Genomic DNA, 19,925 nt, shown 5'->3' with positions numbered 1-19,925 from the left:
CTCCGATGGACGTGGGGGAGCTGCTTCTACTTTTTTTAAAATAGAACACATTTTCCCAACCAGGAGAAAAGAAATATCAGCATGATCTCTATTTGATAGGGCTTTCATTGCTCATGCAATTCACTTTCGTTTTACTTCTTTCATATACAGCGCTAAGCCTTAAACGCCTTTTACAGCTAGCAACATAAGCAGCCTAAGGCCTTCTCAAGTAAAGTGAATTTCAACATCTTTGAATTAATCTGAACTTGAAAACCTTTATATTACACACTATATAGCCAAAAGTATTCGGTCATCTGCCTTCACACCCATAAGAACTTAAGTGACGTCCCATTCTTAATTCAGTAGAGTTTAATATGATGTCTGGCCACCCTTTGCAGCTATAAGAGCTTAAACTCTTCTGGGAAGGCTTTCCACAAGGTTTAGGAGCGTCTTTATGGGAATTGTTGACCATTCTTCCAGAAGGTCAGACACAGATGTTGGATGAAAAGGCCTGGCTCGCAGTCTCCGCTCTAGTTCATCCCAAAGGTGTTCTATCGGGTTGAGGTCGGGAATCTGTGCAGGTCAGTCAAGTTCTTCCACACCAAAGTCGCTCATCCATGTCTTTATGGACCTTGCTTTGTGTGCTGGTGCACAGTCATGTTGGAACAGGAAAGGGCCATCCCTAAACTCCTGAAAAACAACCCCACACCATAATCCCCCTCCACCAACACTTACACTTGGCACAATGGAGTCAGACAAGTACAGTTCTCCTGGCAACCACCAAACCCAGACTCGTCCATCAGATTGCCAGATAGAGAAGCGTGATTCCTCACTCCAGAGAACACGTCTCCAGTGGCAGCGCTTTACACCACTGCATTTGACGCTTTGCACTGCGCTTGGTGATGTAAGGCTTGGATGCAGCTGCTCGCCCATGGAAACCCATTCCATGAAGCTCTCTGTGTACTTTTCTTGAGCTAATCTGAAGGCCACATGAAGCTTTTGAAGTAGCGACTGACCCTGCAGAAAGCATTTGCCTCAGCATCCCCTGACTCCGCTCTGTTATTTTATGTGGCCTTTATGTTGCTGTTGTTCCCAATCGCTTCCACTTTGTTATAATACCACTGACAGTTGACTGTGGAATATTTAGTAGTGAGAAAATTTCGCGACTGGACTTGTTGCACAGGTGGCGTCCGATCACGGTACCACGCTGGAGTTCACTGAGCTCCTGAGAGCGACCCATTCTTTCACTAATGTCTGTAGAAGCAGTCTGCAGGCCTAGGGGCTTGGCTTTATACACCTGTGGCCATGGAAGCAATTGGAACACATGAATTCAATGATTTGGATGGGTGAGTGAATACTGTTGGCAATATAGTGTATGTTTATACAAGACAGCATAGTCATTCTGTGGCCATCGCAACTACACTGCCATTTGTAACATGACTGAGGGTATTTTCCCAATGACACCTTTATGTACACTAATGTGCAAAAGTCAGAGACCACCCTTCCATTGTTTTATTTCCTGTTAAAGTGGCCATTCACTGACAAAATTAGAAATAAAAAAGAAAGAAAACATATATTTAAAAGAAAAATGACATAGAAGCCCAGTATTTTTTTTTCAGCACTTCATGTGTCCAGGCTTTGTCTTTATTACAGAATCCATTCTTTTCAGGGCACTTGCTTTCAGTTTTTCAAAGAAATTTGCAGGGATATTTTTCCATACCTCCAAAGTTCAGTCTTAGCAGTTGGTTGCTTTTTCTGCTTCTCACCATCCAAGTAATACCAAACATTTAATACTGCTGAAGTCTGGACTCTGGGGTCATCAGTGCGTTGTTCTGAGAACATTTCTTGGTCATTTTTTTTTCTTTTTTCACAGTACCAGCTTCTTGACAGCTATCCTTTTACACTGAATTATCCTCTTACAGTGGAAGGATGGACAGAAACACGTGTGTTTTTTTCAGATCTGAAGCAAGAGTGTAGCTTGATTTTCTCTTGTCTCTAAAAGATGAAAGCTTTAAGTATTGTTTATCTAATGGTAACAGTGTTTTTGGTCTACTAGGTCTTATACAATTGTAAGGGTCCCATTTTGTTTGCGTCTTTTAATACAATACTAAAGTCAGGTTTTAGAAACATCTGTTTTCTCACTTTCCTTTGACCTCCCTTTCCTTCTGCCAGCAGAATATCTTACAATGAATCTGCTGAAAAACAGTCTTTGAAAAGCAAAGAAATGAATGGTAGTTTCTGACTTTTGCACCGTTTGGCAGATGTGAGTCCTCTTTCAAATGCTTGAATAAAAGAATCAGCTGTCCCAGAGATTTTTAATTACTTCTGGACATCTGTCCCTGACATTTGTTTCACTGACTGGCTCTCTGCGCTGAGGAATGCACTGTGACAGCATGTCTCCGCACAAGGCTACAGTGTTATTTCACAGTAATTCACATAATGTTCTAACACAGCCATATTTTAACTGGAGGTTAAAGATGTTCTGAGGTGGTAGAACAATGTTCTTATGTTCTGAGAGTTATCACAGTTAATTGGGATTGATTTTACTAAAAAAAAGGGCTTTCACAAAGATCAAAGGGATGGGATGGGACTGGATGGTTGATGAAAAAGTTCAACAGAAAATGTCCAGACTGGTATGAGTCAACAGACAGGTTAGGTGGAGGTGGTGTAATGGGGTGGGGAATGTTTTCATGTCACACTTTGGGCCTGTTAATACAAATCACTCACTGCTTGAGTCTCACAGTCTCTTTGATTACCAAATCATCTCGTTGCTGACCATGTGTATCGTTTCATGACCACAAGTAACCATCTCTGGCTACTTCCAGCACGATAACACACCATGTCACAAAGCAACAGTCATCTCAAATTGGTTTAATGAATAAGAAAATGAGTTGTCTTCTTCAGTGACCTTCCAAGTGGGACATGATAGAATGGGAGATTCACAGTATGGAAGTGCCTCAGGTATATATATATATATATATATATATATATATACACACATATACACACATATACATAGACAGGGAGAGAGAGAAAGAGAAAGGCAGAGATACAGAGAGAAACAACTTGGACCACATTGAAGAAATTTATTAGTAGGTGTATTTTTTTGCCTCTTTTCACACCATAACTACATGTACTTCACACATACATGAAATATGCACTAGAAACCTGCTAATAAATGCTAACTAAAATCTTTCAGAACTAAGAAATAGCAATGTGAAGAAATGCAACTCAAGAAACTCCTGGCTCATTATTCATGAAGCTCTAAAACTATGAGACTAATATATAAATGTTGTTCTGAAAGTGAGAAACTAACGTTTAAGGTGTTAACATCTTGAGAAGCACTTTAAGCATACTAAAGCAAAAAAAGTGGAAGCAAAAGCAAAAAAAAAATCCTAACTTTATCCAGCAGAGCACCTAGACAGTGCAGAAAACTGAAATGCCACCTATACGCTTCATTGAAGGCACTGACTGAAAATGGTGTTTGAGCTCAAACATGACTGTTTCGCATTTCATAGCGTGCTGAATGTACACAATACCTCTCCAGGCACGTCTCCTTATTACTCCTCGGTAAAATGTTAATTCATGTCACCAGCGCAGAATCCAGGCTGAAATAGTCATAAAATAGCTAAGCTGTTTTGCTTCAATGCATACATGTGCAGTACATGTTCTGCTTATTAAATTTTATAGCCAACAAAAAGTACAAAGTACAGTCCTGAGGACATCACTTTTTATTGAGGACAACAACATCCTCCTTTATTCAAACTTAAATAGACATCTTGGCTAGTGGGCTGTTGGAGTACAGAAGTAGGGGTGTTTCGCACAGCTCCTGGACACTTGGGCTACGTTTACACAGTAGGTAAAAGTGGCCCAAATCCTTTTTCCTCATATGTGACACAGGTGTGTCATCTGTGTGGCTGTGTGCCAAAAACGCATTGAATCTGACATTTTCAATTCCAATTTGAGATGCTTTCATGTGTGGTACTGAAATCCGATCTGTATCCGATCTGCGGTAATGCGACCCAGTCTGAACAGCCAGATCGGAATTCATGCAACTTTTACGTCAATCCAACTCGACAACTCGGCAGCTTCTTTTTTGAATTGTCCATTCCACCTTGAATGGTGCAGCAGTTCCATTCAGGCGCCTGACCGCACAATTTAAGGTGGAATGACAAATTAAAATCTGAAGCTGGTGAAAAACAAGTCAACTTCAGCCTTGTGCTGAATGTTGCACTTGTTTTACCTGCAGAAGCTGTTAGAATTGGTCGAACAGAGAGCTGTGTTGTTTTGTTTGTTGTTCTCATTGCCTTACATCAGATTTATGACAGGAAATGAATCCATTCACATGAAAAATAACTGACTATGTAGCAGTCTACAGTCACATTCTCAACAGTTTCTCTCATTTTGGATCTCAAGTCTTTCTGAGTCATAACGTTAAAGTCCGAGTCACAGTCCAAGTCACTGGTGTTGAAGTCAAAGTCTTTCTTGATTTTCTTGAGTCTCAAGTCATTAAAAATGTGTGACTCCATATCCAAGTCATATTTCTCCAGTCCACATCTCTGATGTTAGGCCACCCAACTGATAACCGATAAACTGATGGGATTTTCCTAATGACACACACTCACAGGCATGCCCATCCTGAGCACCTCGGTTTTTGGAAGGAAAACACTCAAGGAATTCCAGTATTTTGAAGCCTCATCCAATTCTTCATTACCTGGCTGCAATAATCCTGTGCTGATGTTCACTAACACTGCTGCACTTGCCCAGGAGATCTCAGCTCCACAAGATATTACAGCACAGGATATAAAGCTGTAGAACATGCGTGCTCTAATTTCATCAATGTTGAACCATATATGGCAGCATGGTTTGTAATATATGGGCAGGGTCTTTGCTGGGCAATTACAGGCTAGCCTGTCCACTATCTTCAATGTCCTTGGGCAACTATTTCCATGCATACAAGTACTTAAATGGGAAGACACCTATAAACCCAAAACTGCAAGCCAAGCTAACGTGGTTGACTCTAACAAGAAAATCAATAAATGTTAATTAAAAAAGGATAATCATGGCACAAAATGTAGAAAAACCTATTTTTCAGAAACTACGAATCTCCATTAAGCTTTTACAAAGGCTGGGACAGAGACAAAGGAGATAGGATATGCACCACAGGGATGCCATATCAATATCGTGGTAGGAGCCACAAAACACAAAAGACAATGAACACTTTCAAAAGATGTTTAGTCTGTTACTCAGCTGTGGTTATATCAGCATACATCTCAAATGTACGTCCAGAAGTGCTAACACTTAATTAGAAATACTGAAAAAATGCGTCAACAGTACGTGCCATGGTGTTATGTTTTACATTTTCTTTCACTGGAATTGCAAACGACAAGTGTTTGTGAAATCTAAATTTATATCACTAATTACATCCATTCCAATTAGTCGCTCAGAAATGTACGTAGGTTTCATCTTGCACATGTTCCCCAGAAGTCACATAGAAGGTGTATCAACATGTCGCGCTACCCACTATTTATCAATCATATGCCTTTGCCGCTCCACACTGTGCATGTATCTTAATTTAATTAATGTCTTAGTGGATCCAAGTTAACAATACAATTATAATGAGAAATATGGCGGTGACAAAAGTTGCAATTATTGCCTGTGATAACAAAAGCATGGTGGAATGTCATATCACAAATCTCGTTTTCTCAAACAATTTGGGCAAAGAAATGCTAATAAACGCAGAAAACAGCGATAAGTATATTCTGCTTGACTTGTATTTAAATTTAAGTAAAAAACAGTCCAAAAACATTTGATGTTTACAGTATGAACTGCAAATATATATGAATTCCAAATTCAGCTGAGGCAGGAACATGTTTATCACTGTGTTACATCACCTTTCCTTTGTATACCACTACATAAGTGTTTGAGGGCTGAAGAAATAAAGGCATGGATGAGTTTCTCCAGGAGTTTCGTTCAGAAAATCTCTAATCTTGTTGTTGTTCTTAAGGAGAAAACAGTGAGTTAGTAACTGCTTCCATAAGACAGCTAACACTGAGATCAGAGTCCATCAGTGCACCAAGGTTATGGGCTACTTCTTAAACCTAGATAAGCGTTTAGCCTCTGCTTCACATTTCCTGTCCCAAATAGAATCATTTTAAAAGTTTAAAAAACAATTTGTCCCATTCAGTTAGTGATGTGCTCAAGGCACTTACAAAGTGAATCAAGGGGACTATAGTTGTTTGGGGAGATTTATGATCTTCATAGCTGAGTATGAGCTACATAGATGTAGTATGACATCCCATAGTTTTATAGGATTTGGCAATTTCCCTCTTGGATCAATAAAGTATTCTGATTCTGGTTTAGCTAAGAGGAAGCATCCATAAATAAAATAAGACCGGCTCTAGAATCTAGCCTTGGGGCACACCACAGGTCACTACCATGCTCTCAGAAACATTATTTTCAATGTTGGCAACCTTCTTTTGATCTCCTTCTTTGCAGTTATGAACTGAACTAGGACAGGTCCTGAGAGTCCAACCCATTTCTCTTGTCTATTTACAAGAATTTTGTGGTCAATAGTTTTAAAGGCAGCACTTAGATTGAGCAACAGTAAAACAGATATTTTACCAGATTCTGTTTTTAAATGTATGTCATTAATAACCTTTATTACAGCAGTCCTAGGCCTATGGTCAGGCTGAAATTTGTTTAGAGGACTATTTAAGACGAGGCCTTTCTTGGATCCTCCTTTTATCCACAAGCTTAATTTGATCACCTGATTAAATGTTGTTATTGTTTTTTGTTGTTGTTTGTTTGTTCATTTTTTTATTTAAATGTTTCACTACATTCCTCATATTAAATTGCCCCAATCCAATTTTTTTGGAATGTGTTGCCGACATCAAGGCATCACTTTCAAAATGTTTGTATGTTTACAAAAAATAGGTTGATCAGATAAAACATTAAATATCTTGTTTTTGCAGTTTTTTTGTTCAAATATGGGTCAAAGTGGATTTATATCACTGCTTTCTGTTTTTATTCACATTTCACAAAATCTCTGAACTTTCTTGGTAAAAAGATTTGTGTTATTTACTTCTATCTCACTGAGATCAAACGTCGATGTTTTTTGGAAGCACTGTTTCTAAATGGCATCTCGTCTACTCATAAACCACAAGTATTTATGAGTAGAAATGAAATTTCATTCCATGATTTGAATTTTATGACAAATTACTGTTTTGTCTTGATTTCCAGAAAAAAGAGAAAAAAATGCCATGTTTATGCAACAACATACTATTAGACAGAGAGAAAGACAAAGACATATTAATAATGAGATATTGAGAAAGAAGGAGAGAGACAATGAGGGAGAGAGAGAGAGAGAGAGAGAGAGAGAGAGAGAGAGAGAAACATCAAAAAACAAACAGAAAAAATGGGAAAGTACTTGAACTTGAACCTGTCAATACAGAGTGTGCATAAATTGCATTTGAGTTTTATGGCGTAACTCATTAAATATGTAATTAAATATGTATTTATTTACTACATTGAAAATGTAAAGTAAAATGATAATATCGTAATAACTCAACTTCAAAGAGTTAACTGACCTGAAATGAACACAAACTGCAGTAAAGCACCAAGGGATACATACTCGACGATTAAAGTCAAAAAAAGTGGACTTCCTGCAGGAGGAGCTTTTAGAGGCGAATTAAGCAGGCGTGACATAGAGTTCTGTCTTCAGACTAGTCCAATAATAGAGCTTTTATCCTCATGGCCCAGTGTCCAGCAGCACTCAGGCCATGAATAGCACAGTGAAGAGCATAATTACACAGTCACCAGCAAGAGAAAATGCTTCAAATATGTCAATTGCATGGTTAGTTAGGCCTTCAGCGGGAATGTTATGCCTTTCCACTACAGTCAGTGTCCCTAGGAGGACCTGTGTGTTACTGTATAAGCAGGAAATGTGTCAATTTAAACAAAGCTTTTAGACAGCTCTAATGTGAAAATAAATATGAGTAAATTATTCTGATGATGCAGCTGCTCAGTTTTGGCTGTGTCTGTGTGACCTCAGCGCTGTGTGTTTTCACACACATCTGTGTTTATACCCACATTTAAATCCATTTAAATTTCTTACAGCCATGACGCTCTTTATCTTAGTTACAGCTGATAACAGCAAACATCAGTTAATGTCCAGCTGTACAGACACCCAATTACTAATCACTGCTGTAGCATCCACACACAGAAACAGATGAGAGCTCAGTGCTTTCATCATCCTAGAGGGAAGTTTCAGGCACAGGAGAAACAGCTCTGTACATCCAGTAGCAGGAGGGATCTTTAGGGTGATTCCACATCATAATAACCTGAATCTCTATAACAATACAAATCTGAGTGTCTGAGCCATGGTTAATGACATTTTGAAACACTCAATGTACAGTCAGAGAGAAATGAGGAGCACAAAAACAGGAAAACTGCAGTCAAAATCTGATTTAAAGTTACAGAGAAATCGTTACCCCTTACATCCATGGAAAAACTGCCTAGATAAACATTACTTAAAGCACAGGTGTTTCTGTCCATCCTTCCACTCACTCAACACTATGAGTCTGAAAGGATGTGTAGCTGTCAAAAAGCCATTATTACAATAAGGAAATAGACAAATAAGATGAAATTTGGGATTACCTGAATGGTATGAAGCACAATATCTAACCAACATTTAAGATTGAACTTGAATCCTTGCTGATTTCCGTCACGATTGGCAACTCCCAGTCCTTTATGTGCTTTTGTTTTGTTTTGGTCTTGTCCATGTGCTTTCTTCGTTTTGATTCTTCCTCTGCCCTTGACTGTTCTCACCTGTGTTATCCACCTGTGTATTGTTAACCCTCGTTGCTTCCTGGTATTTAAGCCCTGTTAGTTTGCTGGTCTTTGTTTGATCTTTGTATGGTATTGTTTGGTGTTTGTTCTTCTGGTCTCCGTTATATTTCATAGTCTCTGTTATTGTGTTTAGTCTCTGTTTCTTTTGGTTATGTCTATCCCTCGTTCTGTCCATGTTGGCTCGTTGACCCTGGACTGTCTAGACCCTGATTATGGACTGTCTAGACCCTGATTATGGACTGTCTAGACCCTGATTATGCCCTTAATAAATCTCGCTTCTCTCAGCGTGTGCGTCCACTTCATCATCGCTCCACAACGTTACAATTTCTTTAAAAAGCTAATTGCAAGATCCCTGAAAACAATGGAAGCTGCAATAAAGGTAAAGAAGGGACACAGTAAACACTGAAAAAATGCAAATGAAATTTAGACAAGTCCAACATGAGGCACCAGATACGTAACGATATTATGAGAATGCAAGCTGAACTAGTAAATCTGAACACAAAATGAACAAAAACAAAAATCCATTTAAGCCCCAATCAAAATCTAACCTTTAGCATGAGAATAACATGTCATAACACAACAACCTGAGAACTGATCGGCATTTCATAGGCGTTTAGACTCAAACAATGTTTCAAACTTATATGTGAGTATGTGAATTTTGTACTCCAGCATAGTAGAATGTTTAGGTAATGCTGAGCTACTGCGCTAAAATATTTGCATTTTATTCATTTTACTGCATTTGTGTCACCTTGCATGTTTAAGGTGGTAGTAACCAGGCCACTGCAGATAACACTGCATGAGGATGACTGGGCTATGAATACCTGTGAAGTGACAGGATTCATAGATTGAGAAGACGTGGTACAATGCAGTAATTGTCCCGCTGGGTCTCAAAGCAGATGTTAATGATTGGCAAAAAGGAGTGATTGCATTTGGGCATGCCAAAGGCTATAGTGTGTAGGTGCTGCAGGTGTACTGAAGCGTACAGTCATACAGGTGGCAAAAATCCCAGTCTACAGGAAATTCTTTCAGAAACTGACAGACAAGTTCGGTTTTACAGTTTGCAGACAACAATTGCTTGCAGTTGCAAGACAAGAATTGCAGACAAGAATTGTATCTAGAATGTAATGCAGGTCCTTCACAACCAATTTCTGAAAGAACACCCTGCAGGGAACTGCATACCATGAACATGCATGAAAGAGGCCTTTGCTTATTTCTACTCACAAAGTCACATGCCACCATCAACACACCTTTGTCAGAACACCAGTACATTTCTGTTTGTTAGCATTAGTTAGGTAAGTTGATAGCTAAGCTAAATAATATTGGCTTTGTTCTGTCATTTAAACATTTCCTAACTAACTGGCCGACTAAATTGTCTGCTTACTTAGCTTAGTCACACATGCAGTACCACTATGATCCTGAAATTGTCAAAAAGAAGGAGATAAACAGGCTCAACAAACAACTAAATCTAGTAAGTTGGAAAAAATTCACAGGACATGTCAGTGTCAGCAAGCTATAAAGGTTTTTGTGGTTTGAACAGTGTTCATAGAGAGATAATGACTGGCCCATTACTGACTATTGTTGGCTACTTTATACATGATGTTATATTAATATGCAAATGAAAAACAAACAGGTCCAGTTCAGAAACAGCATTTTGTTTTTGAATCAACAAGAGTTCATAAACAATGTGAAATCTATGTTGATTAAAACAGTTTACTAACTTATGACCAGCTACGTTACCAAAGCGGTTGCAGCCTCTGTTTGTGTGCACCCAGTTATGTTTGCAAAAGGAAACCCACCAATCGGCATCGGCCATACAAATTTCAGACCTACACACTCATTCTCACTCACACACAGCTTGACATATGTGGTGGAATGAACTGCAGTGTACCGGAGGCTCCAGAGGCACGCTGCCTCTCTGAGTGTGGGTGAGTGTGATGCCTGCAGTGACAGCAGTTGTGGGACATTGTAACCGTGGCGATGGCTGGGAGAATGGCCCAGGCTTGATCTGCTTCATCTGTGCCATGCTGCCTATCATTACCGCTGCTGTGGGATGAGGTGGAATTAGCTCAACAGTAATTATTCCTGATGTGCTGTAGCGGGATCAGGTAGAAAATGTGTTAATTCCTGCCACCATGGAATTAGTAGGAGTGTGTGAGCGCAGAGGTGGTTTTGTATGCATGTGTGTGAGAATGAGTGAGTGTGATTGGTTCATTGTGTGTGTGTGTGTGTGTGTGTGTGTGTGTGTGTGTCAGGTGGTGGTGGCCAAGATAGTAAACCCATCTGTGTGATTAGAAAAAAAAGAGAGAGAGAGAGGGACAAAAAGAGGCAGAGAAACAGAGAGAGAAAGGCACATGACAACAACATGCTATTAGACAGAGAGAGCGAGACAGACAGAGTAAGAGAGGGAGAAAGAGCGATGAGAAAGAGTGAGAGAGACACAGAGAGAGACGGGGGATTGCAAAAGAGAAAGACAGAGTGAGGGAAGAAGAGCAGAGAGAGATTCTGAATCTGAAAGTGTGAGAGATTGTGTGTGAGTGAGAGACAGAGAAAGTGAGAGAGACAGAGGGACAAACAGAGAGATAGAGACAGTGAGAAAGATAGAGTGGAAGAGAAAGAGAGAGAGAGAGAGAGACAGAGAGACAAAAGGGAGAGAATTTATATATATATATATATATACATATAAATTCAAAAGCACTATGTTGCTGTTCTTTTTATGTGATTCTTGTCATAATAATTTTATATGAAATGAAATTAAGATTTCTTAGACTCTGTAATGAATTGAATTGAGAGACATTGAATTGAATTGAATTGAGAGAAATTGAATTGAATTGAGAGACAGAGAGAGTGAGAGACAGAGAGAGAACTAGACAGAGAGAGAGAGAAAGCGAGAGAGAGAGAGAGACAGAGTGAGAGACATGAGAGTTACAAGGGGTAGTGGTTGAAATCCTCCTCTATGAAATGGGACCCCCAAATAAAACAGAGCATTACTTAATTAACAGGCTACTAGTGGTGCTCTGCAGGCAACCAGTTGAGTCTGCAGTAGCAGAGGAGGGTTGTCACGATTGGCCCCTCCCAGTCCTGTCTATGTGTTCTGTTGTGTTTTGGTTTAGCCCATGTGTTTTTGTTTTGGTTTTTAGTCCAGCCCCTTGTTTCATGACTCTGCCCCTGATTGTTTCCACCTGTGTGTTGTGATCCCTTGTTAGCCCTCGTGTATTTAAGCCGTGTGTGTGCCTTGGTCTGGGTTGGTCTTGGTTGTTTATTGTTCTGGTTGTACTGTTTGATTGTACTGTTTAGTGTGTTTGTCTTGCTAGTCGTTTTGCTTGTTGAAGTTGTTTGGATTCTGTGATCGTTTGATTTTGTCATGTCTGGCCAATATTCTCTCTGTGTTGGCTGTTTGACCCTGGACCGCTATAACTACGACCCTGGACTCGCCCACAATAAAAGTCGCTTATCTCAGCGTATGCGTCCGCCTCCTCGTTCCTCGCCACAAGGGTACAGTTCAGCAACCTTACCAAAGGTCTTTAGTTACCTTTAGGGAATAATATGCTTTTAGAGGGAGGTTGCGGTAATTATGTATTATTACCCACCCCCTTTTTGGTGATATGAAGCTGAGGTCAGCTATTCGCCAGCTTCTTGTTAGAATTTTCCTGTTCCTGGTCCACCTTAAATGGTGCAGCAGTTTCAGATTTGCACTTCAGGAGTCAGTACTTCTGGACTATTTAAGGTGGAAAGGGAAAGTTAGCTAGCTAGCTACAGAGATATTAGCATACTATTAGCGACTTTCATGCTTGTTATGAAAAACAGGACCATAATACATTGACGACATTAAGCTAAGATATACAATGGTTATCATTATTTTTAACTGAGAAAATACTTAAATTTATGGGTTTCTTTGGTTGTTTGTGCAGCCATCTTGCCGGTTTTTCTTTTTTCCCTTATAACACTCTGTTTGGAGTGAGCCTCTGAAAAACGTCCGTTTGGAGGGCCATGTAGCCCTAACACTTCACCCTACCCCTCTATCTCAACCAAAATTGAGACACCCTTCCCATAGATGTGAACATGCAAAACAGAGGGCTAAGGGCTAAGTGGTAGGGGCAAGGGGTGAAATGGGATTGGGCCTCAGAGAGAGTATGGTACAGCATGGCCAGCCTCATTTGTTCATTGTGATGTGAGTGTATGTACAGCGGTGGGCTGAATTATTAGTGGGCTTTGATGCATGAGTGTTTGACGCTTGTGGCTATGACTGCGGCACTGAGTATGTGCGGACAGCAAAGAGAGACATGTAAATGTCAAGTAGTCCTCTGAGTGAGGGGCTTTGATCCCACCTGCACTCGTCAACACACTGCTGCATGGGCAACCAGAGTCCGGTTGGCCACAATACACACACATGCATGGACAAACACACAGAGGGTTTAAACCTTTGACCTCAAGATGATTTGATTTAGGGAATAAAAACAAAATCCCAGTTGTTTCACATGTAAGTATCCCAGATTTGTCTTTAGTGTGAAAGAACCTGTGCCCTGAAATGACCCACATGAGCACATCCTAATCATAACAAAATCTGAATGAACCATGTGCATTATAAACAACAACAAACGAACTCGCTAGCAGGACAAGCCACCGCCACATTTGCTCCCAACAGCCCTCAGTTGTTCATTTTCAGATGTAGGCAAATGAGGGTCAAATGCATTGCTGTTTACTGCCACTCACTTCAAGTTATTTGCTGCTGCCACACAAACACTGAATGATGGTGCTTGCACAATTGGAAATAACAAACAGACATTTACATGAATCATCAGGTCTGATATAAAAAGCTAAACATTATTGTAAAAAAATCAGACTTTTGCTACTTCAGCCTGGAAATATGAACATACCCTAAACATTTTTAAACAAGTTTCTTTTGTTTAAACAAATTAACTGCATACTTATCATGATTAGAATTTAATCTCAAATATAATTATACAATCCCAATTCCAATAAAGTTGGGATGTTGTGTAAAACAGAATATGATGAATCCTTTTCAACATATATTCAGTTGAATACACTACAAAGACAGGATATTTAATGTTCAAACAGATAAACTTTATTGTTTTTTGCAAATATTCACTCATTTTGAATGTGATGCCTGCAACACGTTCCAAAGAAGTTGGGACAGGGGCGTGTTTACCACTGTGTTACATCACCTTTCCTTTTAACAACACTCAATAAGCATTTGGGAAGTGAGGACACTAATTGTTGAAGCTTTGTAGGTGGAATTCTTTTCCATTCTTGCTTGATGTACAACTTCAGTTGCTCAACAGTCCCATTGTTGTATTTTGCGCTTCATAATGCGTCACACATTTTCAATGGGACACAGGTCTGGACTGCAGGCAGGCCAGTCTAGTACCCGTACTCTTTTACTACGAAGCCACGCTGTTGTAACACGTGCAGAATGTGGCTTGGCATTGTCTTGCTGAAATAAGCAGGACGTCCCTGAAAAAGACGCTGCTTGGATGGCAGCAGATGTTGCTCCAAAACCTGTAGGTACCTTTCAGCATTAATGGTGCCTTCACAGATGGGGAAGTTACCCCTGCCATGGGCACTAACACACCCCCACACCATCAGAGATGCTGGCTTTTGAACTTTGCGCTGATAACAATCCAGACAGTCCTTTTCCTCTTTGGCCCGGAGGACACAACGTCCATGATTTCCAAAAACAGTTTGAAATGTGGACTCATCAGACCACAGGACACTTTTCCACTTTGCGTCAGTCCATCTCAGATGAGCTCGGGCCCAGAGAAGCTGGCGGCGTTTCTGGGTGTTGTTGATATGTGGCTTTCACTTTGCATGGCAGAGTTTTAACTTGCACTTGTAGATGGAGCGACGAACTGTGTTCACTGACAGTGGTTTTCTGAAGTGTTCCTGAGCCCATGTGATAATATCCATTACAGAATGATGTCGGGTTTTTAATGCAGTGCCGCCTGAGGGATCGAAGGTCACGGGCATTCAATGTTGGTTTTCTACCTTGCCGCTTAATGATGAAATCCCTAAATTCCTTGCAATTGCACATTGAGAAACGTTGTTCTTAAACTGTTGGACTATTTGCTCACGCAGTTGTTCACAAAGTGGTGAACCTCGCCCCATCCTTGCTTGTGAACGACTGAGCTCCCTTCATACCCAATCATGACACTCACCTGTTTCCATTGGACCTGTTCACCTGTGGAATGTTCCAAACAGGTGTTTTTTGAGCATTCCTCAACTTTCCCAGTCTTTTGTTGCCCCTGTCCCAACTTCTTTGGAACGTGTTGCAGGCATCAAATTAAAAAATGAGTGAACATTTGCAAAAAACAATAAAGTTTATCTGTTTGAACATTCTAATTACATTATAATACAATTTCTTGTCTTTGTAGTGTATTCAATTGAATATAGGTTGAAAATCATTGTATTCTGTTTTCATTTATGTTTTACACAACGTCCCAACTTCATTGGAATTGGGGTTGTAATAATAGCTGCAACTGAATCCCCACCAACAGGTGCATCACCATATTCATACACACTTCTCTGCCACACACCTACATGCACGTACTAACAATGCACCAATACCATTTTTTCAGACTGAATATGAGTACAACTACAAGTACTTGCCAATACCAAAATCATCCTCATCCTGAGTAACCTAATAAGATTAGGTTATATTAAGTGTCTGTTAATGTAAATGTAAAAAGAGTGCAATGTGCCTTAACTCCTTAAAATCCCAGGTTTATTACATACTAATTGTTATTATTCAGTTAATTACAGGGCATTCAATACAAATCTCCTTGATTTTAAATGAGATGTGGTACTGGATGTTGGCATCTTTTTACAAGTGTGAGCAAACAAGTCTGGTATCAGGCCGATACCCAATACCAATATTGGTATTGATGCATCCCTAACATACTGACAAACACACAGACATATAAAGCCTTATGTCTCTTATAGGCTTCAGAGAGGAAGGAATCTAAAAATGCTCTCTCATTACAAAAAAGGGTTTCTCTTTAATAAAAAAGTAAAGCCATGGGCGACAGACATATCCAGATTGCTCAAAGACCCTCTTAAGCACTTCATATCAAAATACATCAGTAAGGCAAGGGGAGGGTGACGTTCTTACTGATGGTCTTTCTTTGAAGACCCAGAAATACCAAAATAAGTTCTTCCTCAGCTCAACTCTTCGGGGAATTGAAGACCAAGCGAACTTCCCCTTATCTGACAAATAGCAGAGGACAGCAAGAGACAGAGAGCAGTAACTGAGGTCTGGAATCAAAGAAGCGGTTCGATCAGTGGAGCAGCAGAATCAAAGGCCACACATTGTCTTTCTTGTTATCTGGAGTAGCCAAGGGGCGATCCTTTCTTCCGGCAAGGTGCTGCATGTTGGAAAAGTCTTTGTTTTCCAAGCTAAAAGGTTTTTATTCTAACAACAAGTGCACAGCCAATCATAACAATAAGCTATAACATTTTTTCTCTTTTTTCCTATCAGTGGAATTGTTTAAATGAAAAGGTGTTGAACACACACCAATGTGCACACACCCACACAAGGCATGTCTGGCTACTGATCACACAGAATAGATGAAAACTTTTCCTCTTCATCATCTCAGAAGGAACTTTCCAGCACAGGAAGACACACAACTCTGCACACCCGTTTATCAGCAGGACACATATACAATGGTACCGCATTAGAACAGTTTGCATTTGCCACATCCTGTTATGACTTAAAAAGCCTGGTCATCAAGAACCTCCATTAAAGAACCTGAGCCACATTCCCCAAACAATTCAAACTAGAAACTTTCTCCCGCATGCTAAAGCACTGCTATTTCTTTCTCAATCACATTATATTTGTGTCATTGATATTAGACTATATCAAATGCTTATGGCCTTCGATATAAACTACACCCAGAACACTGTTGCACACATTAAGAGCAAGAAAGCTGGAGGGAAGTGTTTTCTGAAGCCATACTCACATGGTAGAAGGCTATGGCTTCTCTGTCTAGGGCTCGGCTGACCGCCACCTCGCCTGTCAGTTTGTTGATGCTGAACACACCCTTTGGGTCCTGATCCGCCCCCTTCCCCGTCAGTCTGAAGATATGGTCCTCTTTCATATCAGACGAGATCACCTGCACCATCACACACATACACAATCATGCTTTCAGGAAACAACCTAGTAACACCTAGCTTTGCTTCTCTGCTGGGGCTACGAGGCTAAAGTTGCTAAGGAGTAATGGAAGCTTATACACCACTAAACTGCATACCTGCATTATCAAACACGTGCCTCAAACAATCGAGTTGTAATCGGTAACAGAGCTGTAGTAGACCTGGTTTCTGATACTGTTTGAATGCATAGTTTTCTATAAAAAATCTATAGCTATGTCATATTGCTAAAAACAGGATGTCACACAATGTCAGAAAGTCTACTGGAGATTATGTAACCATGCAAAGTGGTTTGAGGAAGTCGTGTGATGATTTAAAACAAATAGCAGTTACTGCGTTTACATGCATTTAATAATAATAATCCGATAACTGTAGAAAATCTAATTTTGTCAGTAATCCAATCAATGCGTTTACATGTGCTTGAGTAATCAGATAATGGGTAACTCCAGGTCTACATGAGTCAGACAGATTTGTGCTTTGCAACCAGTCAATAAATAAGAAGATATAAACATAGCATAAAACTCGAACTTGGTGCCGTGTCTTTTTTTTCAAATATCGCACCACTTTACCTGAATAATATGAACTAGAAGACGAAGAATAAATAAATTCTTCATTTAATCAGGCATGTAGTTGGCGTCAGTGCTGCTCTAAAAGTGTTTTGCTGCTACCCTGCGGCAAAACCGCTTGCTTATTTCTGTTACCGCCATCTGCTTTCGAGCTTTGCAGACTGAGAAATCCAAAAGAAATCCAAGTAAGAGTTTACATGCACTGAGAAATCTGATTAATGAGTTAAAATCCAGCTATCTGCTGGATGGTATGCTGTTTACATGGCCATTTGAATAATCAGACATCTGCAGAAATCAGATTATGATCAGATAATTGAGTGCATGTAAACATACACAATGATATTTGGTGGATACAAACTTCTAACTTCCAGGGATGCTCCACCGTTCCATCGACAACCAGACAATTTATTATTTTGTCCAATTTGTGTTGCATTTTTTTTTACATAAATAACGTTCATGTTTTTGCTACAAATATAACAACATTTTGGAGCATAATTATGAATGATTCAATGTTTTAACATCCAGTTGCCTATTTTATTCCATTCTTGTTATTTAAATTGGCAACTTATTTTACTTTAACAATTTAAACCACCAGTTTGACCCATTGGATATTATTCAAAATGTGAGCATTGGCCACTTGGGATGTAAATGAATCAGAATTAGCCTTAAAAATTCAAGATCAGTGCCCCTATAAGCTTACACTACATTAGTTAAATATGCCTTGCAGCTCCAGTGCAAAACTAAATAAGTAAATAATTAAAATAAAAAAAAAATAATAATAATTTGACTGGCTTCATTAGATGGTAAGACGATTCATTTGATTTTCCACCAAACTATCACTTAAATCACATACAGAACAATGGTATAAATAAGAATTAGGCTACAGATGAGAGGATTAGGTTGATCATATTTAATGGAACAAATCAGACTGACTGATCACGTCACATGATATGTGCAAAGCTGATATGATATTGTTATGGTTCTGAAAGCAGTTAAAGACCATGTCTTCAAATACTTCAAGTATTTTATTTTGGTAGATTACAGGTGATCGGCAATACTCACATGTGACTGGCCAAGTCCGAAGAGTTCCATCAGGGCGCAGCAGGTTTGGAGAAAAGAGAAAAGTGAAGCATGTTAATCACACACATGCCTCCACACACGTGCAGTGTACCTGAGTAAACTCTACATAAAGCAAGTGTCGATTCATTTTAGAGTAACTTTTGTCTTTTGGGCTTGCTGAGTGAAGATTGCCCTTGATGGCTAAAACATGCACTGAGTGAGTTCAGTTCAAATTCTAGTTGTTACTATTAGCCTCATTACTATTTCATTGATTTTATTATGCTTTGATGTTTCTTTTGTTTGAAGATGATAGTTAGGGAAACTAATTTGTAAAACGGTCATCTCTCAAATTAGATTCAAAAGAAATGTCCAATGTTTTGCCAAGTGAAAGCTCCTGCGTTACATCAGGCTAATTTAATTTTGACAAAAGACTGCAGTCTCCAGAACACTATGTAAATCACATTAATGAATGTACCCGATCTTACATAATCATCTACCAGGCTGTCAGTATACTTCTGTTTATTTGCAACTGCACACATATTTACAGAGCACACACACACACACACACACACACACACTCAGACCAAGGCAGATTCATGGAATGCATGCCCCTGAAATCTTACAAAAGCAAAACCAGTGTTAGAGCTGTGACTAGGTATTCAGTCCCAGCAATAAATGTCAAAACTTGGTCAAAAACAAGGCAAAACCCCTCTGTGACAATGCGCCCCTATGGGATTCCAATAGTATATTATTAGCACTATTTGAAGCTTGTACAAGATATTCTATGCTTTATTTGAAGCTCATAACAGACATATTAACATCTATCTTACCTTGTAGCAATTGTACAATGACTCCATTAAAACAGAGTTGTTGTTTCTTTTTAATTATAACAATTGACTGAAACAACTCGATTAGGCTACCATACATACTGGCAATCAGTGACATCTAAGACTTCCAGAAGACTTCCCGTTTCCTATTTTTACCCCCATTTTTTTCAAGTGTCACCTTGCCCCTTGGAAATGAGTTACAATGGGTAGTGGTTGAAATTTTCCTCAATGAAATGGGTCCCTCAAATAAAAAGAATATTACTTCTTTAACAGGCTTCTAGTGCTGCTCTGTAGGCGACCCTGCCAGTCTGCCGTGATAGCAGAGGAGAGTAAAGTTCAGAAACTTTGCAGCTGGTCTTAAATTAGGGCAACATATGCTGTCAAAAAGGATGAATGCGATCATTATTTATTATCATCCACCCTAATTCTTCGGTGATATGAAGCTGAAGTTGGTTATTCACCAGCTTCTTGTTCAAATATTCCT

At 39.4% G+C, this 19,925-nt stretch overlaps 1 protein-coding gene across 1 annotated transcript in view; it reads right to left on the bottom strand.

The window, feature by feature from the left end:
- Positions 1-19,925, bottom strand: part of cdh13 (cadherin 13, H-cadherin (heart)) — a 511,235-nt gene that overhangs the window by 269,630 nt on the left and 221,680 nt on the right. The window contains exons 5-6 of the mRNA XM_017689216.2: positions 18,618-18,623; positions 16,803-16,955 (exon numbers count right to left, since the gene is read on the bottom strand). Coding sequence (XP_017544705.1) covers positions 16,803-16,955; positions 18,618-18,623 — 159 coding nt within the window. The remainder of the gene's footprint in view (positions 1-16,802; positions 16,956-18,617; positions 18,624-19,925) is intronic.

Source organism: Pygocentrus nattereri, chromosome 7, assembly GCF_015220715.1.
Source record: "Pygocentrus nattereri isolate fPygNat1 chromosome 7, fPygNat1.pri, whole genome shotgun sequence".
Lineage (NCBI taxonomy): Eukaryota > Metazoa > Chordata > Actinopteri > Characiformes > Serrasalmidae > Pygocentrus > Pygocentrus nattereri.
This window is presented reverse-complemented; position numbering and strand designations above follow the sequence as displayed.